The sequence below is a fragment of the Cuculus canorus genome, chromosome 2 (assembly GCF_017976375.1).
Source record: "Cuculus canorus isolate bCucCan1 chromosome 2, bCucCan1.pri, whole genome shotgun sequence".
NCBI classification, from domain to species: domain Eukaryota; kingdom Metazoa; phylum Chordata; class Aves; order Cuculiformes; family Cuculidae; genus Cuculus; species Cuculus canorus.
In genome coordinates, this window is record NC_071402.1 from 152,341,045 (window position 1) to 152,366,294 (window position 25,250).

General features: G+C 39.6%; 1 protein-coding gene across 5 annotated transcripts in view; it reads right to left on the reverse strand.

Annotated features, from left to right (window-relative positions):
* DPP6 (dipeptidyl peptidase like 6) overlaps positions 1 to 25,250 on the reverse strand; it is a 559,332-nt gene that overhangs the window by 22,794 nt on the left and 511,288 nt on the right. For all 5 annotated transcript variants that reach the window (XM_054059588.1, XM_054059591.1, XM_009558353.2 and 2 more), the window contains exons 13-16: positions 21,507 to 21,614; positions 20,826 to 20,917; positions 19,220 to 19,267; positions 17,475 to 17,593 (exon numbers count right to left, since the gene is read on the reverse strand). In XM_054059588.1, coding sequence (XP_053915563.1) covers positions 17,475 to 17,593; positions 19,220 to 19,267; positions 20,826 to 20,917; positions 21,507 to 21,614 — 367 coding nt within the window. The remainder of the gene's footprint in view (positions 1 to 17,474; positions 17,594 to 19,219; positions 19,268 to 20,825; positions 20,918 to 21,506; positions 21,615 to 25,250) is intronic.

Sequence of the window (25,250 nt, forward strand, 5' to 3'; positions counted from 1 at the left end):
ACTAATACAGCTAAAAATCTGGCTTCATCATAAGGCCTTTTACTTTAAAAACATTACTGTCATTATCCATGCTCGAAGTAAATTAGGCCATATCAATATACTGACACAGGCAAATTTATCATCAAGGAAGTACTACCTGCCACAATCTGAAAGCGCACAAATTCAGTGCTTCAGTAATTTGACAAGAAAAAGCATTGGCCATGGCTTGTCATCAATTTTTTAAGCAGCTTTCATCATTATTTCCAAGAAGGTTCTGCTTAAAAATTTTCAAAAGAAGCAACTCTAGATATTTGAGTGGCAATGTGTTTATTTCCAGAATAAAAATGGAAAATCATACAACTTTGAGCAAACTATTTACTAGACATTTGTTTTGTAATACTTTAAAGAGAATATTCTAAAGTAGTCCCGATGTTCTAATGATTTAAACAGCATAGGGAATTATATCATCTACAACTTTAAAATGAAAATAGTGATTATAGAAAAATATGAAGTAAAATTGCAAAAAAAGGATAATCAAAGTTATGTGTTAAAAAGGTAAAAAAAAAGGAATTGACTTATTCTTGTCATTCATATTCTCAAAGGTTTGAATGTGGCAGATAATTTCAGACCAGAAGCTAAATTCACAGTGTGTAAACAATGAAAATTCAAATACTCCCTGCCAGTGCCACCAGCATATCTCTCAAGCACTGATGAATGATTTAAAAGAGCAGCTGCAAGCGATGAGAGCTGAGAGGGTCTGGCTCTGCACAAGTGAGATAATTGGCAACAGCCATCTCTGTGTACAGATTCCAGATCTCTTTATTTGTTAATCCATGAATTATTTATACGTGCTGTATAAAGTTCATATGTTGGGGTGATAATATCATCCTAATAAATAAAGACATGGGGAATTTGGTGAGCCACTGCTTACAATTAAGTATTTTCCCATTTACAGTATTTTCCAGTCCGCGCTACAGACAGATGTTCGTGCTGTTTTCTTTGGCAACCTTGTTGACACAAGCATCAAACAGATTTGTGCTGCTATTCACCCTCCTCAAGGCATTTAATTTTAATCTAATCTTTACTTCCTCAAATGTAACTTGTCTTGTAAAATAATCAATACTGCCTTTTTCTTAGGCAACACACAGGACTGCACAAAGCACACTGTTGGTACTGCTTGTTTCTGCCCCGTCTGATACGAGTAATAAATTTCATGCTTACTTTATATACAGCAGAAATAAACCAGGCTGTTCTGAGGTGGCTTCAGTTACCAGTGTCTAGAGGTTAAATAAGCGACACAAATATACTACAAAAAATAGGTTAAATTAGTTTTTCAAAAGGTTGCTTGAATGAATGGTCAGGTCCTCAGTCCATTCCATGGGATTTTGAGAGGTGCCTACAAACAGCGGTGTGGGAAGCTGGGGTGACCCTAAGCGACTCCATTCTACTGTCTGTCCTATGGTCACTGAAACACAGAAGGATATGGGACCCTCTGGGTCTGAGAAGACCCTCCCTTGCTCCTTCAGGTAATTGTATATTATAAATGTATTGACAACCACCCTCTAGATATAACTGGTTTCACTGATGTAATTCTTACTAGTGCCTTGCTCTTCTGGTAGGAGCTGCCTTATAGCTTGAAGCTACACTGGCTGTCACTCCAATTTACACTTTATTAGGTTAATGCCAACAAGCTACTTCCTACAAATCGTGAGTATTCCCATTGTAGTTAGAGCAGTCACGTGTCCCTAAAGCTCTCATTCAGTAGGATAAATTATTTTAGCTCCCTTTTGTAAGACAAATTTTCTTTACCGCTGCTTTAGAGGATGTCTTAACTGGTCCTTATACAGTGAGACTGCTACTCACCCAGTTCTACAGATAATTGTTTGCCTGCTCCATCTTAAAAAAGCATTTGCGTCTTCAATGTCTACAGCCAGCATGTGGTTTGCAGACACCCAGTGATCAGCATTGAATACCATGGCACTCAGCTGCTCTTCTGAGGCATTGTAACTCTTGAGCTTCAAGCACACAAAACGAATTCTTTCCCTGAGTCACCATGAGCTTAATTTTGATCTTTGTACTATTAATTTCTCCCATTGTAGCCCTACAAGACAGTCAGATTCTCCAGTATTTCTCTCTGCCTTTTGATGATGCTTATCAGCTTTGTGGCCTTAACAAATTCCATTAGCTGCATCCAGCTTTGTGTTCCCATGCTGCCAGGGAACAATTTAAGTAAGGTCATTCCAAAGACCAGCTCCTAATGAGCCCTGCTACTGATCTCCAATTAGCCTTACATTTCTCTTCATCATATTCTACTGCCTTCTTTCATTTAGCTGGTACTTAACCTTCCCTTACAATTCATTCACTAATCCCCATCCTCTTCTCCTTAGTTAATGTCATCCAATGAGTTATCACACTGAGTGGGCTGAGTGAAAACCCTTCCTTCCTTTCATGAGACTTTGGTTAAGGTTTTCAAAAGCCCAAACACAATATTGCATGTGGATGGTTCCAAAGAAGAATGTGGAAAACGTATGACCTTCAAGAGATGCTGCAGGTACAGTCATCCATTACAGTGATAAGATCAGCTGTGAAAAGGAGGTGGGTTAGAAAAATTTGCTTGCAGAGTTCCTGAACCTGATAGCGCACTGTAACTGTGTACCTTAAGATGTAAGTCCTAGAGGTTCACTAACTTCCCCAAAGGCTATGGTATTTTATTCTAGTATGCTGGTTCGGAACTATGGCTAGAAGAACGAACGTGAACAGAGAAGTCCCCATACCTAACGCTCCTTTTTCCAATTGCTGTTCTATTTCCTGCTATTTCTAATTGAATCCCTCATTAATTTAACCTTAACATTCAATTTTAATCCAAGCTTTCTGCAGACTTTGAAAAGACATGAGAGCACAAGTCTAACATTTGTCCCTATTTTAAAAATATACTTGTTTCTTATTGGATTAGTATATGCTAGTCCTAAGAGACATGGCATATGTGGAGGAATGCACCTGACGTTTTCTGTATTCCCTGCCTATTTTGGAAAGCCTCTGAATAACTTGGGATACCCAGGGAGTTGTGCACTCTCTGTCCTTGGAGAACTTTAAGAAAAGATGAAACACAGTCCTGATCAGTCTGGTCTGATCTCTTCTCTGACACTCCTTTGAGCAGGAGGTTACAAAAAAGACTTTCTATGGTTCCTTTCAACCTGACTTTTCCTACAATCTTGCAATTCCTTGATTAAAAAGTATCACAAATGGCAGTGTAGTTATGATTGAGAGATTGTTCAGCCACGTCCTGGTAGAGCTGTGGAAGAGGAGGAAGAACATTGCATTCCTTACTACTCCTCCCAGCTCTTCTTAAAAACATACTGCTGATATATTCAAGGGAAAAGGATATTTCCTTGTAATCACACCATGAAAGAAAATACTTTCTTCCCAGTGCCACTTACAACTTATTAACATCAACGGAATAAAACCCCATTGCATATTTTGTGTTTATTCCAATAAAAGCCTAGTATGAATTGATTTAGATAATCTTAATTTATTCTTTTACATAACTAAAATTCTCTTGCATCAAAATAATGACATCCTACCTAGTTAAATAATAGCTGATATTTAATATGAGCTTTAAAACCAAAATCAAAATAACATTGCTTTGCATTGGCTAGTAATTAAGCTGTTTTCCTGTCAGGAATTCTCAGGTTCTAATATATCTTTGATGTACTGACTGCATTAATAAAGATACAAGTGTCACGCAAAAAGAAAACAAAAGCCAGCAATAACCCTTACAGCTGGTCCAGCTGGCAAACAAGGTGAAAGAAGCAGCTTTCCTAAGAGGAAGCTTTAAATCTTGCACTATGGTATCATCTGTACTATCCAATACAGAATAATGAGTTCAACCAAGGTCGCTCATATAGCTGGAAATAACGCACATGCACCCTAGTCTCAACATGCAAGAGGCCACTGCCTGATTTGTGAAGCTTCATTATTTGAAGCATCAGAGGAAGCCTGTTGTCATGGTCATTTATTTCTTACGAGTGGAGTTCAGATAAAATTTTATATGTATGGAATGACCGAATGACAAGAACCCTGGCTGTAAGCAGATGATAGATCACCTTCCTTTGGGTACTACCAGACAGCTCATATTTACAAGCAAGAAACAAAATGAAAACAGGATTAAAGCATGTAAAAACAAGGAACACACAGTGCAATGCAGAATTAAGTAGTTTTAAAGGGGATAGCAGTTTCACTTTCATTCCACAATCTTCTTTTCTTACATGCACTGGAAATTACAGGTGTTTTCTATTCACTTGATTATTAAATATTCATGCATATTATTTTTTTTTGCTTATGCCATGTCACTGAGTATTTACGGCTACTTTAGAACCCATTAAAGATGCATAACAATACATTGTAATATTTTATAACATAAATGAATGGTCTACTTAAAGGAAGACAAATTGTGACAGGAACATACACAAATGCCACCTATTAATTAATTTCAGACTACTTTAATAACTATGTAGTTAACAGGCGATAGAAAAGAAGTTCTCTTTTCAATTCCACTAACAGCATCCTCTCTTTTCCCAGAGAAAAAGCTCTTGTGGTGCCTTCTGTTTGTGCGAAAGAGATTTTTCATACCAGCCTGCTATTTTGAAGTCACATGAGCATGTGAGAGAATGAGAATGAGCACTCCCTATCCTGCCTTTACCCATGGGATTTCTGACCTATGAACTGCGCACAAAGGACTTGAGACATAAGAGCCAACCTCGGCTGTTAAGTAAGAAAGGGAGTCAAGTGAATGCAAATGTGAATTATACAGTAATTATAATATAAATAGGACCCAGAGATTAAGTCTGTGCATGCTTTCAAACAGCAGAAACTAATTTAAGCTTCATAAGCCTCAGGAAAAGTTCCAAAAGGTCACAGTTTGCCTGGAAGCACTAATTACAGCCTCCCGCTACTGGGTATACAAAAAACCCAAGTGTTATTGTAATCATCCTTGTATAGGAAACCATCCTGGTCACAACAGATAACAGTCACCCGGTGACCTAATATGTGAGCAACCACTGGGATTGCCTTCCAGGCATGAGTATGGCTGCTGTGCTCATTTAGGATGTAGCTGGGTGAGAACCTGCACACACACTGCTGGGTCATATCTGGTTCCTGGAAGCTGTTGTCACACTGCAGGATATTTAGCTGCACTTTGGCGCTACCTCCATGTTTCTTATGCAACTTGGATTTTGTTAGCTAGATATTTTGGGTAGGATGTCTGGCTTGTGCAGTAGCACAAGTATATCACACTCATGGGGATTGCCTGGTCTACGCAGAAAGACGACACTCAGACCTCCACAGCACAGAATGTCAAACACTGGATTTCTCCCCCTTGCTGTAGACCCCAAATATGAGCCATGAACAGCTCAGACAATTCAGAAAATATGAATCCCTATAAGCTTCACATAAGGCTGTAAGTAGCAACCCCCTCTGCTGTTGCGTATCACTTGATGTGCTGGAAAATAATTTAACTATTGGCTAGCAGATGAAAAACATAATTTAACTGTGAATAAGAGAGAATATAGATACCAGTCTACTCTGGGGTGCAGCAGTAACAATCTGCAATCATTGTATAGCCCATAAAATACTCCCAAATTCTCACTCTATCATTCACTAAAAAATTGAGTCTACTGTTGTCCACTTCCATTTTCACCTTGGCCACTTAGTCCCATCCCAGCATTTCCCCCTCCCTTGTGCAATCAGAATTGTTTGTCCAACTGTCCAGCAAAATGGTGAAAAAACTTCTAGAACAGATCCCAGAAGAAAAAAAATATTTAATTTTCATTCAGTTCAGTTCTTGGACCTAGCTCAGAACCAGCCTATTTGTGGCACAGGCAGGAGACTGGTGAAGAAACCCCAAGGGAGGACAGAGGATGGAGTTGCCTCTTTCGGTGGCAGCAGTGACTTTGTCTTCCAGTCCTCGTGGCCATACAGTACTGTAGTCATCTAAGATGTACTGATGAAAAATACTGTAAGGTGCTTTATAGGGGTTTACTACGTTTCACAGCAAGACGAGCTGGGCAGAAAGAGGCACGATCAGTCAGGATAGCAGGTAGAAACTACCTTCCCCCAAGCCTCCTCCTCCTGATCACTGCCTGGGAGCTATCGCTTATGGTACCTGCAGTAAGGAAAGCATCTCAGCCTTGAATGGGGTCTTCAGAGCTGTTGACGCGGCTATACTGAATTGTGGTGGCAGCTAGTGCACAATCCATTAGTAAAATCCAAGAAGCAACCTTTCACATTTGTTTAAACCAGGGCACTCCAATTACACTTCTCTCAAAGCCTATTACACAGGTTCTTGACTCAGTTAATAAAACTTCTCAGCACTAGTTGTTACTTCAGCATCTAATTAAGTCTCTTTAGACTACCACAACAACATAATTTATTACGATTCTCACCAAAGGTCACCTGAATTGCCAAGCTCTGGCCCTCTGAGCAGGACCAACTCCACTTCGAAAGCATTTACTTGAATTTCAGTAAGAAGTGCTTCACAGACTCGCTAATATGTTTTGCCGTTATCACGATGGGTAGTTTTATGATATTATTAGTTGATGCTAAACCCACATGCTTCAGAAACACTGCCAGGCAGCGGGCTTCCTAGGTGACTAAGCTTATGTGGGGATTAAATGTAGGTATTTTCCCTCTGAACATTTAATGCTTGTTTCAGGCCCTGGAGCGAAATGCTTGTACTCACAGAGGCAAGCTTTCCCCAGCCACCTGCCAGGGATGCCTCAAGCCACATGAAGTGGTTACCTGGAGAGGTTAAATAAGAACTTCAGCTTCTTTGTCTCTCAAAAGCAAGAAAAAGAGTTTCTACCATTTTTAACTGGGTGTTATCAACAGAAAACACTCATAATGAAACTCTCCCTGTAGTGTTTGACAAGCAAATGCTTTTCCCCCCGTTCAAATCCTTCTTAGAAGATCAATACTTCTGTATCAACCACAAGGAGGAAATTGCACACACTTACATATATGAGGAACCTCCAAAATGAAAAAGCCACATGATGATATTCCCCCGCACAGCTGCACTGGGTCTCCCAGTTCCTAACACATTCACAGTGCTATAAAAACCAGGTAATACATAATGATGTGCTTTAAGCCAAAATGGATTATTATATTTTTTCATAAATGCTTTACTGCTGCTGTAACTCAAAATTCAATCCTTTGTTTAGGAGAGTGTTGCTTGTCTCTAAAGGCTCTGAATGATGCTATGGTGGCATGTGAGTCTGGTCTTGCTGGAGTCCCGTTCCATGACATGCCGAGGGGCTCCTCTGCTGCACTGAGTTATCTCCAGCTCCTGCTGTGGCTGGTGGGAGTTAAGAGCATTCAGCACCTGGGAGGACTGGCCTCGCACTTATTAAAGTTTGCAATGTAATTACAGACTAGTTATTGAATTGCTATTGAGACGAAACAGCACATGGTGCTGTGAGCTAACAGCAAATGTGTGCAGCCATGCCTTGTTAACTCTTCACTCCAGCATGATTTAATAATTTTACATGCTGGTTTTCAAAAAGGAGTTCATTCTTGCATACTAATAGCTGGCTTTCTGCTAGCAAGGTTTCTCTGCAGTGAATGGATTGAAGATTCACTGCATCTTTCAAAACCACTCCAGTAATTCATCCATATAGAAGTCTCTATGCCCCTTATTGTCACTGCATGTATGAGCATCACAGTCAGTAACGGATTTTATTTGCACAGCACCTCTAGGAAGACCTGCTTGAGTTGTCTAAAGGAGCCTGTACCAGAGAGAAAAATCAAGCCCGTGTGTCCTCACTAGCATTTTGCAGCTAGTTAGGACAGATCACTGTTACCAAATGTGTCTTTGAACTCTCCATGTCTAGATATGAGCCAACGAACTAAAACAAGTTTAAAAACCAAGCTGTTTGCAAGTACATGTATCATAGGTATCCATCCTCGACACAGGATTTAGAGAATCCAACAGTACTATACAAATAACATGATTGTTTTATTATAGAAATGGGAAAAGAAAGCAATCTGCCTACATTTTGCAGATTTATTTGCCTAAGTATTGAGTTGCTTTCTAGTCCATAAATAATCAAACATATCCAGGAAAGAGTTAAGCTGTGTAATTTCATTATCGCTTGCACTGATGTTTACCTGAGCACAACTACTAAGAACAATTTAGTTCTGGGAATACTATTGATAAGACTGTGATATGCAAGATTTTCATGTACAGTAGTACATGAACAATGTGGTTAGGTTTTGTGAACAAAACGTTGCTTTAAGAACTTCTACTTTACGGATGGTAGACATCTTGCATTGATTTATGGCTCCTGGCATCTGCTTGTCCATAGTTACTATAAAAAAGTCCTTGTGTCTGAATTTTCCATTGCTTTCCAGGGATGGTAGGTCTGGCCCAAATGGCATGCGTTAAAAAGGTCTGATTAAATGAAAGAATTGAGAAAGAAGTAGAAAGAGATTCATTATTCTCCTGCCTGAAGCCATGAAGCAACCTCTTATTGCAGGAGCTGGGCAGACATGTCCCTGATGGGTACGTTATTGCAAAAATTCTGAAGAGGGTAATTATGCACCAGTCACTGATGGAGAGAGGCTACGGAGCTAGATGCGGTTCCTGTCTGTCCCAGTAGTCAATGGTGCTTTTCCTTGGAGTGCTGTCTCGCAATATGAGGAAGGAAATAGAGGTCACAATACTTGACTCAAGATATGGCCATAGGCAAACCACTAATTCTTGCTGTACCTGTGCTCCCTACTTGGTAAAAGCACGAAAAAAATCGAGTGAAAGGTTGCAAAGGGCTTCACACATTGTTCCATAACTTGAATTAAATGCTTGGTATTTACCAGCCATAAAACTTCTCTTTCTTCTTACCTGTGTCCCGGTAAATCTCAATATAAGATTATCCTGAGAGACAGATATTAAATAATATTAAGCTCTTCCTGTTCAAAGTGACATAGGTGTATAAATTGCTGCCAATAACATCTCTGGGACAATCCCATGTTCCCCTCATGTTAATGGAGAAAATGAAGCAAAATGTGATCCAATTCATTCATGGTGAGAGACAAATGTCATGATCTTCTTTATTGAGGCAGACACTTTTATTCAGAAAGTAAAATCCCTAGCAGTAGAAAACCCTGGTTTTTTTTGTCATGAATATCCCAGGCAAAATTTTTTCTTGAGTGCCATGCTAAAGCTAGTACAATTTTCGTGAAGATGCTTGTTGATTAAAGTCATATCTGTAGGATTTTATGGGATTTTAAGGGAAAAAAGTCCCCAAGCTCAGCATAATAACTGCAGATGAATCTAACTGAATATATAAGATGATGGGCAAAAAGAATGTTACTTTGTTACAGAGAAATTCATCTGTAAATCAAATAATTTCTTGGTTTTAATTTAGCTTTTCTTTGGGACACATTCAAGCCCAGTTAAATCAGCTGGTAATCTCATGAGAGAATAAATTGCTAGGAGGTTCCCCAAATAAATATCCTAAAAAAAAAAAAATTCTTTATGCAGTAATAGCATCTAACTATAGCCACAATACTACAATACTAGAAACAATACTCAGAATTCTATGTTTACTCACATTTTAAGAAAAAAAAATAATCTTGGGCTTTATATCCTTGAGCTGAACTGTGTCGATGGTAATGGTACTGGATGCTGGCATTTCAAAGGATGTTCCCACCCACGTGGCTGTTGGCTGAGCTTATCTCCCTCTGTACAGCACTGGGCTATGCAGTACACGAGTCTGCATTGATGATCCAGTTTTCCCACCTTTCTGACCACCTCCAGCCTCCTTTAAAAGTTCTTTTGCACAGGAGTGCTGACTAGTATTCTTCAGTAAAAAAGTCCTTGCCATTGTATTAAAAGAAAGTAGGAGGGGTGAAAGTTAGCAATCGCTAACCTGGCTTAGAAAGATTGCACCGATCAAGGACATGAGTCCTGTTTTAAATCCTGGTCCATATGCTTGTTTTAAATCCAAGCATAAATGTGGAGTTGATGCATTCTCTTAGAGCAGTGCTCATTATAAATGAATGATTTCATTTAATGTCTTTCATAATTTAGACCTACACTAAACATTTCTGTTTATATGATATCCTTCAGAAGTGTAATCACACATTTCAGATTTGTAACATCTGTGTGAGCAGGAACTTGTGTTGTGACCACATCAGAAGGCAGAAAAATCCAGATTTGTAAAATGATTCCAAAAACGGTTTTAGAACTCTCCATCCTATAAGACTGAACTAGATTGTACTCCAGACTCCATGGTGTTAAAATGTGGTTAAAAGCAAGGTCAGACCAAACTGCCACAAAGCAAAGCCAGAAGATTTGATGCAACCTGGTAGTGAAAGTCTGCTGACTCAACCCCCCCTTGGAAATATGCAGAATATAGATTAATAAAAGGTCTTTTTTAATGCTCAGAATAAAACCTAATAAGTGGAAGCAGCAAGTAATGCTCCTAAGTGTTCCTATGTGCAGATGGTGTTTCCCTATTTCACAAGGAGGAGGAAAGAAGATAATTAAATTCTCTAGAAACAGTTTAAGGAGCTGAGAAGTTTATAGCTATTTGCTGCCTCCATAAAGAATAAACTTGCAGTACTTGTCTTTGAAACTCATAAATACACAGATAGAATGAATTACGTGTACAATGGTATGAGGAACTTGACTCAGATTATTGCTAATTTGGTTGCATTGCTTCTTCATTAGTATGACTCACACTCCAAGGAGATCCTTAAATTGCAAAGTTTTCCTATTCTGTGCTTTTGTACCACTTTTTCACCATTTATGGGACTAAACAGGATTTTATCTGTGAGGATGTAAGCACTACAAAGCCTACTTTTAATGATTTCCCAGGCCTATAGGCATCCTTCAGCACTGTAGGGCGAGGAGTGTAGTTACAGAGCTGTTGTCTTTGTGTCTGCTGGCTTCAGAAATACCTGGGGAAAAACAGATATATACCCAGGTAACTCTTTTTCCCATTGGTTCTTTAGGTATTTTATCAAGCACAGTTCAGTTACAACATATAATTTTACTCTACAGCTACAGAATTGCCTGCTAGGAAAGGCAGAAGTGACTTAATTTCTGTTACTGTGATTACTGATCTACAGCATCCAGGCTAAGCTACTGATAACTGCAGTGCCAGAGAGGACATCCATATCAGGTGATAATACTTTAACAGTTTTGTTAGAAGGGTCTGTTTTCCTTCATCCAAAGAGAGAGACAGTTTTAAAGTCATTCGACCTGCAAAATACTGACAGTGAAGACAATCAGTCAACTATAAACATGAGTTCTAGCAGAGTTTATCTTCAAAAGACTAGGATGAACTACGGTGATTTTATAATATTTTGAATCAAAACGATCTTACTGTTTCTGGCAAAGAAGGAAGGACTTGAGACTTATAGAAGAAAATAGCGTTCCCTGTTCTAAGTTACATTGCTGTCTCTTTTCAAAGTGAAAGTTTTTTTTTTTCCCAAGTCAGTCGATGAATGAAAGAATAATATGCAGTGCAGTGGCAAAAGCACTTCCTTAGCACCAGCAACCATGCAGAGCATGAGACAATAGTTTTCTCTTAGCCCTCTTTACGGTCCTTTCCCCTATGTGTAACTACCAATTTTCTTTGTGTCATCCCTAAAAATGATTAATCCCTTCCTGATAACGCATGATTATCAAGAACTTTAATTAGCAGGCTGGTAGGCATTCCATGAAAAACACACCCTGCCAACGTTTTCATCATGTTTTAAGTGGCATTAATTGCAGTAATGTATGCATGTGCCAGAGGTCTTCCTCACTGTTCTCTTGTGTCAACACTACAAGGCATTAACCCTTTGTGGAAAACACCTCCCAAAGAGCACTGAACTGATCAAGATCAGTTTATGGTTGCGGTCAGCTGATGGAGACCAACCAGCTAACACAAAGGATGTTATGATAATGCTGTCTGCAATAGTAAGGATCTGAATTCCAGGGACCTGAATTCCAGGATCCAGAAAATCTTTGGCAGTTCTGTATGTTCAAGCAAATGTCTCAGTGACTTCACAGATTTTTTCATGACAGTAAAGATTCTGCAACCAAATCTGCTACATGAAGCATCAGGATAGGAGTTAGCCCACAGTAGAAATGTCTGCACACCCTTTCTTCCTCTGCGAACAACCCCATTAGGACTCAAGTTTTAATAATGCTGTCAGATTACAATGGGAACTGAGGGAAGAAGTCATTGAAGACAAGGTGCACGTATTTAAAATGGAAATACCAAAACACTCCACAGCTGATTACAATGGAGTCATTGATAAGGTCTCATCCTTCAGAGAAGGACTGATCACCTAAAAATGGGCTTTATTGCTTTACTGGCTTAGTGTGATTCAGACTTCCTCTTACATGTCTGAGCCCTACTAAAGAAACAGGAATAAATTACGAAACTTGTTATATCCTACCATTTTGTCTATGCAATTGAATTTTACATCCCATTCCAGATGAGAAAACCCTATCTTCAATTAAATTTATGTATAAGGTAGCAAAAACATTTCATCCAGATCTTTCTGTTTACCTTAGAAAAATGCAGTGGCAGCGTCTGTGCTCGTTTATGAGAGCAGACAGATGTGTAAGCTCATATTTTATGATGAAAATGACAGTAGGAGTGACCTTACTCCAGCACATATTGCTTTTCTGACAGTGTCTAGAAGAGATAATCTTACAGCAGTCTGCAAAACATCATGTTTCTTTAGATCCTGCTACAGTAATTCAATCATAAACATATAAAATTAGATGAAAAATAAGGTAACTAGCCTTCTGGGACCAAGTGTTTGCAATAAATGTTGCCTCCTGACAGTAAGCATTACGTTGTTCTCTTGAAAAAGAGGTTACCTTTTATTATAGTATGCTTCTCTCATTTCAGTCTGTGCCAGGTAGCATGGTTGTTAAACATACTCTGCAGGACAGTAAAAAAATCCTTTAAGACAATTATATGCTGCCTTTAAGGTATCGTAGTTCTGCGTACCTACAGTAAGTAGAAAACATCCAAGTCTTCAACTTTGGGATCAAAGGAGCAATGCCAGACCTTCCTTGACTTTTTTTGAAAAGATCTGTGTTTTCCCTTTCTACTGCCATTCATTTAAGCATCAGAGTCCTTTATAAGCTTCAGTTGATTAATCAAATCTTACAAATCTCGCCGTCCATTTTAGAGAGGCGAAGCTAAACCACAGCTGAGTCTGTGTCTCTAAACTCGGGAAAGTTTGCTGAAGGTCACAAAGGAAGCTGACAAAAGGGACGGGGTGAAACTGAAGTATGGTCAAGGTTTGTCTCTAACTGTCAATACAGAAATTGTTTTCAAGCTATAAATATTTGCCTGTGCATTTATCCTGTGGAGGGCTGGAAAAGTATAGTTTTAAAGAAATTACTACAGGCTTGATGAGAGTAAAATCACTTGTGTTTAGCTAACTTTGAAGATACACACAAGTCTGACATAAAGTCATACAAAAAATTACTATTACAAACAGACTTTTGTAAGCAGCCACAGAATATACAGCAAGACCCAAGCTCTGGGCGCTTTTACACAATGTAGATGAAGAAGAAAGCACAAAATGCCAGTTGGTACTCGTTGCCACTCTCTGGTCATTAATATTGACTTCAACTGTTATTTTTTTGGGAGGAAGCAGAGATGAGAACTCCTGGCAGAAGTCCTTGGGTAGCGTATGTTGTAAAACAAACATTTGTCCCCTCCGGTGGGCTTCTGCTGTGCTGCCTGCTTGATCAGCTGCAGTATAAGCAGGGCCACTTGATGCGCGTTCATTCTAGTAGCTTTTCCACCTATGTATTATATATGTATATGAATAAATACGATTTCCTGCTAGTCCAGAAGGTAATATAGTATGACTGCTTATGTCTAACAAAATAAAACCCTGAGTAAGCGAGGCAAGGCCAAGCTCTAACAGCCCAAGGAGCTGTGGAAAAAGAAGTCTCCTATTAGTGAATCCAAGTGATTCTCCGCGAAACTGAAACAATTCTCTGCCAGTTGTACGACCTAAGTCTGAGGGGACATTTACTTTTACCCATAAGTCTACATTTCAGACAGAACAGATTATTCCACTGATCTGACCCACATCAACTGTAACAGGAACGAAAGGGAGCTGCCTCTGATGTAAATGTACCCATAGCAGGCATCTGAAGTTAGATGGATGCTACACAAAATGTGCTAAAAAGAAATATTGTTCCTGTAAACTGCTTGAAACCAAAGAAGTTGAAAACCCTCTCATGTTCAGTTATGTAAATAAAGAATAACTCCACCAGATTTAATGGATTGATATTTTTATGAAAATGTTGAAAACTGAAATCCTACCAGGATCTCTGCATTTTCTTGCACATACACATTTTACAAAGGTATCTGAATGGAGACATTGACACTAGCTCCATTGTTCGAGCTGTGCTGTGTTTGTGCTACAATGAGATTACAGTTTAAGAATTTAGTCCTGTATAATGAAAATTCAAAGATACATTCAGCAGATGCAAACACATCTAACTCTAATGACCTCAGAATGAGGAACTGTTTACAGCAGCAAAATCATGGTTTGTTAGGCATCTTCATCTTTTGTACTTGGATTAACGTACGCACTAATAAAACTCATTAATCTCTAATGAGATTAATCTCTAATAAAACTCATTAATCACTAATAAAACTTATTTATAGATCACAACGGATGGATATGATCTATCTAGACTTCTGTAAACCTTTGACACAGTCCCCCACAACATCCTTCTCTCTAAATTGGAGACAGATGGATTCGATGGGTGGACAATAAGGTGGAGGAGAAACTGGTTGGATGCTCGTATTCAGAGTAGTGGTCAATGGCTCAAAGTCCAGATGGAGATCCATGACAGGTGGTGTCCCTCAGAGGTCCGTACTGGGACTGGTGCTGTTCAATATCTTTATCAATTATATTGACAGCGAGATTGAGTGCACCCTCAGCAAGTTTGCAGATGACACTAAGCTGAGTGGTGTAGTTGCCACACCGGAAGGACGGGATGTCATTCAGAGGGACCTGGACAGGCTGGAGAAGTGGGGCTCTGAGAACCTCATGAGGTTCAACAAGGCCAAGTGTAAGGTCCTGCACCTGGGTCGGGGCAATCCCCATTTTCAGTACACGATGGGGGATGATGTGCTTGAGAGCAGCCCTGCAGAGAAGGACTTGGGGGTGCTGGTCAATGAGAAGCTCAACATGAGCTGGCAATGTGCACTCGCAGCCCAGAAGGCCAACCGTATCCTGGGCTGCATCAAAAGATGCGTGGCCAGCAGATCAAGGGAGGGGATTCTGCCCCTCTATTCCTGTCTTGTGAGACCTCATCTGGAATATTGTGTCCAGTTCTGGAATCTTCAATGTAAGAAGGAGATGGAGCTGTTAGAAGGGGTCTAGAGGAGGCTACAAAGATGATTGGAGGGCTGAAGCACCTTCCCTATGAGGACAGGCTGATAGAGTTGGGTCTGTTCAGCCTGGAGAAGGGAAGGCTCCGAGGAGATCTTATAGTGACCTTCCAGTACCTGAAGGGGCTACAGGAAAGCTGGAGAGAGGGTATTCATAAAGGCTTGTGGGGATAGGACCAGGGGGAACGGGTATAAACTGGAGAGGGGCAGATTTAGACTGGACGTTAGGAAGAATTTCTTCACTATGAGAGTGGTGAGACACTGGAACAGGCTGACCAGGGATGTTGTGGCTGCCCCGTCCCTGGAGGTGTTCAAGGCCAGGTTGGATGGGGCCTTGGGCAGCCTGATTTAGTGGGATGTCCCTGCCCATGGCAGGGGGGTTGGAACTACATGATCTTTAAGATCCCTTCCAACCCAAACTATACTCTGATACTCTGATACTCTGATACTCTGATACTATGATTAACCTCTTCACGTATCACTGCAGGTTTTTGTGTATGAGATATATTACAAACACATCACCTCACAACTGTTGATAATACCCTTTAGAAACCTTAATCTTGTTATTCACAAATGCTTCTAATTAGGGTAAAACAATTACCTTGGTGCAAGGGAAATAGACACTGTCTCTAATAGCTGCTGACAGCTTTCCTTGAAATGAAAACAAGAACAAAACGTGCAGAGCTTTTCACATAAAGAGAGAAACTTCATAAAGTTAATAACATTTACTACAAAACTGAATGCTTAGTGGTATGGCATATATCTGCCATAATTATAGATTCAGAGTTTTACACGTAGTCTGTTTGTTAGTCCGTTGTACCATCAATGCTATTTGACTGTACGGTATTGCAAGCTATTTTTTCAGAGTACCTGAAAAAGAGTAGATTTAGATCAGATATCAGGAAGAAATTTTTTACTGTGAAGGTGGTGAGGCACTGCCCCAGGCTGCCTAGAGAAGTCGTGGATGCCCCATCCCTGGCGTGTTCAAGGTCATGTTGGATGGAGCTTTCAGTAACCTGATCCAGTGGAAGGTGTCCCTGCTTATTTTCCCATTTTACCACTTCAAATACTACATCTTTGTGCCTGGTGTTCACCACTTTTACTGGCACTGATGAATATTTGCCAGCCAGAGAAGGGGCAGTACATGCATCTCTAAATGGATTGCTGACATTCAGCAGAGAGAATATCTAGGGCTGCTCTACAACAGTAGATGCAACAGCAACTTTTTTTTTTTTATTTTTATGTTATACAAGTTTGTTTGCTCCTGAGCTGTTGAAAATAAGGCATTTCTTGTTGGCTCACTACTTTGCAATTGTTGCTTTAGAGGACAAGCAGCTTCTGTCACAGCAGTAGACAGATGACTAGTAAGGACAACACTTACCACGAAGGGCTGCAATCCAGTTCTGTGTGCATGCATGGCATGTACAATTTAGGATAATTATAATTAAATTACATAGGATTAAATGCTATGGAGTCCTGCCTTTATTCTTTACAGAGATAGAGGAAGCTCTCCTCCTGAAATATCCTCTGTCTTTAGCCCTTTGCATACTGTTAAGGCGTTTTCAGCACACAAAATCTCTGTCAGACCTATAGATTGCTCCAAATAAAGGGAAATTTATGATGAATGAGCAGTGAAACACTAGATATTCTGTACTCACATTGCCCATTTTGTAGCTTTCTGCAAAATGCCTTTTCCTGGCAAACTGTGTTTTCATTTTAACTAACTTTGAATCCCTCTGCTCACAGTACTGGTATGAGTCGATGCATTTGGAACTCAGTCCCAGCCACTCACAGTTAATCCCACATCACAGGTTTATGTCTCACAAATTGGGTGCTTGGAGTGGCTAGATGAATGTGCCTCTGTCTTCAGTAGTCAGATATGCACAGAAAAAGGTTGTACACATATGCTTTCTACTTAAAAATAAAAAGTTTTTAAAGCAAAGTAACCCAGATATTTATGGTCAGTCCTTCAAAGCTGCCCACAGGCACATAAGAGATCTGGAGATAGCAACGCCAGCTTTAAATCTTATCCTTAGGCACGACAACTGCAACAACAAAAACCCAACATACCTTCACATGTCAACAGGAAATATTCCAAATTGCGACTGAAGGATGCACTGAAATAAGTACAGTTTTCAATCAGATCACAAGACAGACACCGCCTGTTGAAGTTTCCGTTTGTGCTTGCACTGAAAAAGTTAAGACAAGTCCATGAAGGTCACTGAGCGAATGTTATCTGGAAGCAAAATTACTTGAACCTTACTGCACTGCAGAATAAGAACATAAATATAATGTGTCCAACATTAATAAGAGAAAAAGCATTTCCATTTGGTTGAGTTTAAATAGCAGTAATGGATTTTTCTTTTTCCTGGATAAAGGATATACACTATATAACACTGATGTCTTTTTTTGCAATGTCAGGTGGTTATGAAGGAAAGTCTATTTTTTTAAAGAAAATGATGGCTGCAGTTCCACAAGAGGAAGTCATAATTTGGTGAATGAAGGCTTCAAACAATGGAGCAGTTTTTATACACTTCCTTATACTGTAACAGACAATAAAGAGCTGGAATTACATTCTTTAATTTTCTTAAGAGTTACCTCACTGGTCAGATTTATTAGCAACTGTCTCAGAGGCCACAGCTCTCTTTGAGCACTTAAATAGTTGCTCTTCTGACATCCAAGTAGAAAGGAAAGATTGTGTTTAGGGGCCTGTTTTTGAAGAAGGTAACATGGCCTGTCCATATGATCACAAGTGTTTTGCAAGAGCCTACCATGGGTTAAAGAATGAATTACAGTTTATTGGCAAATATTGGTAAGTAAGATGTTGCGCTGCTATAGCATTACATACTTTAAAATGCTTCAAGAATATTAACCGATATGTCTTTCCAGTGTTACTGTAAAGCAGATGAGTGTGTTTTGCTACCATTTCAAAGCAGAAAGAGATTGAGCTGAGCAACCTGTTTAGGGCCATAGAGACTAAACTGAGTAGCTCTTAGGTTTTTGTTTAGGCTCAGATCATGTCCTTGCCTTAAATCCTGTTTACAAGCTACTAATTCAGACACAGAAACGAAAAAAAAACAAACCAAACCAAACTAAGCAACAAACCCCAGATCTTCATCTGATATGAACTGTCAGAGCTCTGGTGAAGCTTTGTCAATGAAAGTGTGCCAAGGTTGCTGCTGAGCTGACACGCTTGGGCTGGGATGAGAAATGGTCAAATTACGCAGCCCATGAAATCAAATACCTGAAATGAGCCCAAGATCACTGTGCAATCAAAGTAAGGTCAAGGACTTCGACATTTTGGGCATTTCTTTCCCTGTTGCATATGTGGAGAGGTAAGGTTAACGAGGTATCAGGCTGACCTTCACGCCAAGGTGAGCAAGGAATGGGAAGCATTTTGACTTATGCCAGCAGCTCTTGAGCAGCTGTGCCTAGACTCAGCTTTTAATGAACAGGTAAGGTGCTATCAACTTTCCATGAAATCTGCTATCTGGAACAGTTTATACCACTAGCTTATATAATTCTGAATTGTTTCAAGTGTTAGCAGGTCTCTTGGAAAGTTTTGTGACACTTTATCAATCTTGAGACCAATTTAAAACTTGCAAGGAAATAAGAAAATTACTAAACATAAAACATTTCCAAATGTCAAAAGTTATTGTTATGATGTTCTGTCTATTCCAGCAACACCCTGTAAGATCTTGCAATGCCATTAACGACAAACACATAAGAATGTTTCTATTGTAATCACTTATGTAATGATCCGTATAAGACTGAAAACTGAGAAACTCGCTATGTGAAGCTGAGAAAGCACATACCTGTATAAATGTCGCCTCCTCGGCATATCTTCTGTACTGTGGAAATAGCTAGGGAAAAAAATCAAAAGGCAATTGTATCATTAGAAGGGTGTTTATAAGTATCCCATACATCTTCATTTACATAGCCATTTTCCTGATCTTAAGTTTAAACTGAATTAGAGAAAGGTCGAGAAGGACGCTGCACTGCAGCGGCTCAATCAAGTATATTGGAGGCTGTGGTGCAGCTAAAACAAGCATGGAAATGTTTGGGTCCTAGACTGGTCATGTCAGTGGATCAAAAAGGATCAAGAGATTAAGTGAAAGACCTTCACATCTTCATTTCAAGATCTATGGCTCAAAATTTCCTTTAAACACTTTTCTTTCTTCTCTAGAACCAGTTTTTACTTCTCTGATGACTCTTTATTCTTTCCCCAGATTGGCTGCTCACTGGAGTCTTCAAACATGCTGAAACGTCCTCTTTGGAAAAGAGAGTTGGACTTTCAGGGAAGACAGAGTATAAAGTTGAAGAATACTTCATTGCCCTTGTTTTGTGCTCAGACTTTGGTGAACAACTTTTCTGGCTAAACAGCGAAGGCCCTGTTGTGCAGTAATAGCCTCTGAAGGCAATAGAGAGGTGCTGCTGGAGGTGGCCAATCTCCGTTCAGCACGTAGAGTCCAGATTGACCCCCCAGATGCATTTCATGTGAATAATGACAGACAAAAGGAGCAAATGTAGCATCTGTGGGCTGAATAACACATCAAACAGGCTATTCAGATTTCTCAATCTGCTTCCAATAAGCTGCACTTGCCTAGGTGTATATTTTGATTGCACATATTGTATGTGGTATTTTCTGCTTGGCTAGTCAGCTAAAATGCAAATAAGACTTCGGTGCTAGTTTGCTACTTAGCTCAGCCAAGAGCTAAAGACCCTTATATCATACTGAAATTATTGGTCATCGAGGGCATTCAAAACCCTAAGGGAGCATCAGGCTCTTAATGATCATTCAAAGTTTATCATAGCCCAGAGATGTTTTACTCAGCTGTTCAGTGACCTTAAGAAAGGAAGAGCCTTTTATTCACCTGAAATTTTGCCTGGAAAGGAGTCTATATGGCATTTGATTCCAGAAAGACTTTCAAACATTTTGTTATGTAATTTCTTGAAATGTATTTTTAAAAGTAAGCATTTACAAAATTTTTTCAAGCATAAATGGCAAGTGTGAAGGTTTTATTTTCTGTTATTCTACCTAAATACTTATTTTCTAATGCATTGATTTTTTTTGCAGGTCAATAAAGGATGCTTTCTAAAACTGACTATCTAGACGGTGAATGAAAGCAGGTTTCTTTGCTTCAGAAATTAACATCAGAAGTTGCAGCACGAAAAATTATTCCTCTACACAATTGTATTTCATAGTCACAGAAAGAGAGGTTTGAACTATACAGAGAGAAACAAAATAAGACAAGATATACGTAACGGTATAAGCCAAAATGGAAACAGCTTCTCCTGCTCTCTTATCTACATCTCCTTATGCTCATACATTTCAGATGCATACACAAAACCATTGCCACTAACCCTATATCTCAGGGCTAAGCAAAGGAAGACTGATTTGTCAGACCAAAGTTTACTTACATTTTATGCCTCTTTTCATCGTATGCCAATATCTTTGTCACATCCCAGTCGCCAGATGTAATAGCCTGTAAGTTGTCACTGCTACTATTGGGCTGCCAGAAGGAAAAGAGAATTAAGTTTCTTTGTTCTTAAAAGAAGTTACCTGAACAATGCTTCTGTTCTGAAATAGGAGTCTTTTGACTCTGTTACATATCAAAAATAAATCATGCATCCACAATTTCTACCCGTCCCCCTGCTATTTCTGTGAATCTTCAGGGATAGAAATAATAGAGAGCCAGAATCATCTTAACCATAACTCCACTGAAGATAATGGGATTAATTTAGCACAGAATAGCTACAAACTCCTTCCTCAAATGCAGCATGCCCACAAGCTCCTGATTAATGCTTTATAGCAGCGCAGGGATTTATTTATTTACGTACAACAAAGAAGTCATTAAAAAAGAACTAAAATGAAGCAATAATATTGTTTGTAAAAAGAAAGTTGGTTGACCTTTTTATTCTGAGTATCTCATTTGGAAATTCATGTTATCTTACGCCAATAAAGCATCACTGGAGGTTTTTGTTTATGTACAAGACCCATATTCTACATTTGCATCTTCCAGTCATGCTAGTACAAACACAGATACTACTTCTTATTGCTTTCTGCTTCAGGTGAGACCAAAAGCAGCAGCAGTGAATCACCTGTGATGATGACATGGTGATGTGGTAGAACTTTCCGCGTCCTCCCTGGGGAATGGCTCGGACAAAGAAAAACTTCCGACCATCCTTGGAAAAAATTGGCTCTTCATTCTGTAAGTGGCAAATGTCAAGGTTGTATTACCATTAATTTATTTTATTTAGAATTGCTCAGCACTGCAAAACCATGTGAAACTATTTCACAGTGAAATAGAGAGCGCTCTCTAACAATTACTAGAAGCCTACTGAAAACTGGAGAAACTTTTGAAGATTACTGCTTCTTGCTCTTGGGAAGACAGCTTTCAGCAGTGGGAATACAGGCAGCAAGGAAAGTTCCTTGTCTATAAATTCGATTTCCACCTGCAAAGTAAAAAGCACACACGTGCAGCTGACTGCTCGGGGCATTTGGAATAAGGCCTTTAGAAATGATTTGAACCTCGCTGGCACAAGTATGACAAACCCTGTTTACTCTGCTGGAAGAAATGATCTATTCCTGTCCTCGAGGAAACACAACTAACAGCATCTAACTGCTGTCTTTTCCTACTCTCTTACAAATGCTTATTTCACTGAATTATTTATGAAGGGGAGGATATTTTGCAAAACTGTCTTTGACACAGAATTCCCAGGTGAATGCAATGATTGACTTTTATTGGGTGACAAGAGCCTTATACCAGAAACAGAAAAGACTCAGCAGAAGGAAATCAAACACTACACACAGCAAGCAAACATTTCCTTGAAGGGTCTTTGTCTTCTTTTTGTACAGGAACCCTGAGGCATGTGTGAAGTCTCCATTGCAGGAGAAGGTTCAACAGCAGATTACAAGAGAAAGCAGAAAGATGGTCCATATGGTGTGGCACGGTAACACTGTACGAAGGGAAATAGCTAGATGAAGCTCATCTACTCTTAATCTTGAATAGTTGTGACTAAAACAAGAGGTGAATCTCTGCTGGATCTCTCCTCTGATATCAGACTTTTCTGGGGACTGGCTGAGCCCTGCCTTCCCTGTCCCAGCTTCATGGATCCTTCTCCTTCAAGGGCAGTCAAGGGAAAGAGTTGCTAAGGTTCTTCTGTGTCCTTTGGTTTGATGTTAATCAAATACCCTGGGTTTCTTCTTGGCACATGTCAAGATACCTCACTGAACCAGCAAGAACTTGATTGTACTGGGAGACTTATGGCTAATGCAAACACCACAGCAAAGAAAGAAAAATCTTATTTCTCATAAGCTAGCACATTATTCTTACTGCATGTTCCTTTGCTCCTAGTTCTTTACTGATTAATTCTTTTCCACTCTCCATCCGATTTATCAACACTGTATTAGATGTTCAAACTGTTTGTTTTTCCTTTTATTTCCCCCTGCTTACGTTTTCGGTTTATTTTAAAATATGCCCATTTATATCTTGTTGCAGCTGTATGAAATAATGGTTTCATTTGTTTCTGACGTTGTTCTGGAACCTGAAACATGAAACTATATTATTTCCAAATTACTTTCATGACAGGAGAAAGCTCATTGAAAAACAACTGTGATAACTTGGGCAAACGTTCTCGACAGGTTTTTCTTTACTGAGCTAAATAGCAATGAGTTAGCTCGACTTTTCTATATCTGTGCCTACAGCATTATATTTTAGAGCAATACATCTCTGCCAGTGAGAGCAGGCATTGTGTTGATTAGTTTGAGGTTCATTCAGAGCTACAGGGGAAGGAAGTACATGGCATGGATGACAGATGCGAGGCTTTAACATTCGGCTGATGTTGTGAGACAGCCTGTTTGCATGTTCCTGTGTCTGGAAAAACAATTTATTAATACAACCAGAACTTTGTTTAGAATCTTGTCAGAGATGGTGATTTATCCCAGATGGCAAATGGGGGTTACACCAGGCTGAAAGGTGTAGGAGCAGGATTTTATACTATAGGGATCTACAGTAGGAGGATGTAATTAAAGTATTCTGGATGTGATGCAAATAGTTTGAGCCTTCAAAGTATTTCTGACTGAATCCTGCAACACTAGAGCAGAATACCCCTCTTTGAAAATAGTAGAGTAGTTTAATGCTGGTAAAAGAAAATATTTTTCCTATGCAGCAGGTTGGGAATTTTGAAAGTTTTTTGCTTCAGGAGGCTTATCGCAGCAGCTGGTATCAGAAGGTGCAAAAAGGGATAGAACCAACTCATGATTCATTAACAGATCCTAAAGGGAATAGACATTGATATAGTCTCGAATGTCTCTAATCTTTTTATTGTAGGTGGGGGTGAAACACAAGAGGATTGGATTGAAGAAAGCAGTCAGCTCATACACCACCCTTAAATACCATCAGCTGCTATGCCTGCTAATGACAAAATGATGGAACACAGGAAGGAGCAGCGAGATTCAGTAGGGGACTTAAGCTCTCACAGCTCTTGTCTTTCTCCTCTGCTACATCTCTGTATATAGAGAAATGAATTCTACCCAAAGAGTCAAGGTCTGTTTCCAGAAATCCTCTACTCTGTGCAGAAGAAGGACAAAGCTGTCCTCGTGTTAGCTACATGAAGCAATAACACAGTGCCTTCAGACACAGGTACAAGGGTAACTCTTCTATGCTTCCACAACAGCTTAAAATGAAGCGTAAATCTGACTAAATGTGGGCTCCTCATCCTATTTGCCTTTTTGGTATCCCTGTGAACAGACAGCGGTCTGGTTCAGGACGCAGATCTAGGTAGATGGGTGATTGTCCCCTGGGTGAAGGACAAAGGAAACAGGTGGTTGGAGACGAGGACTACCTAGTCATCCTCAGAGTTCAAAGGAATAATCACTAGACAAAGGATGACCCTGTGGCTGGAGAAGGAATTGGTGGGACTAACGAACCTGCATCACTACCAGTAAAAGAAAGAGGCAGCAACTCCATTTCCAGCAACCTCATTATCATTGTGTATCAAAATGATGTGGATCCAAAGACTTCAGCTTTTGATGGAAGAAAAAAGGTGATGAGAGGTCGGTAGAGGGCACTGACTCTTGGAGGGATCAGTGCTGGATTTCAGAATTGTGCAATAGAGGTCAGTGTATCTGCAAATGGTCAGAAGAAAAAGAAACCAAGTAGTGCCTCAGAGGCTTATCCCAAGATTGGCAGAATCCAGAATCAGGATGAATGAAGGGACAATGCTAAATACAGTCTGAGCTTCTGTAGGTCTTAGAGAGGGGCCAGAAATCTTGGAGTAAGGAATCACAAAATAAATAAATAAATAAATAAACAGATAGAGTGTATTCAATTGTGTTTGGAAAGGGATCACTGAGCATCACTGGATCTGCAACCACCCAAGGAAGATTCCTCTGGTGAAAGAAGGAAAGGCAACATGTATGCAGAGTGGTGGGGAGTGCAAGAATGTCTCTGACCTTGAGGATCTGTATGATCAAACATGCACTGGTACAAACATTTCGAAGAGAGATTACTACCCACTGTACGGTGACTTGGAGTGTGTGAAAGCTGTGTGGACAGCCCAAACTACCCACACATTAACATGGGTCAAACATTCATCATATTGCACCACAGGCTGCAGCTCCAAACTCTTCTCTCTATGCTCTCACATTTCAACTGCCTCCTGCTCTTCTAGAGTACAGTGCTTCACTTGCTTTTGGCTGGACTTCACATATTTCCTCATAGAAATCACTGGGAAACAAGATTCTTTGAAATTTGGTTTTATTACTGACTGAGAATTATACTTCAGTGAGAACTATGTTTTTCTGGTCCATCCTCTAGTTTTAAAAAGGAAAATTAATCTGAA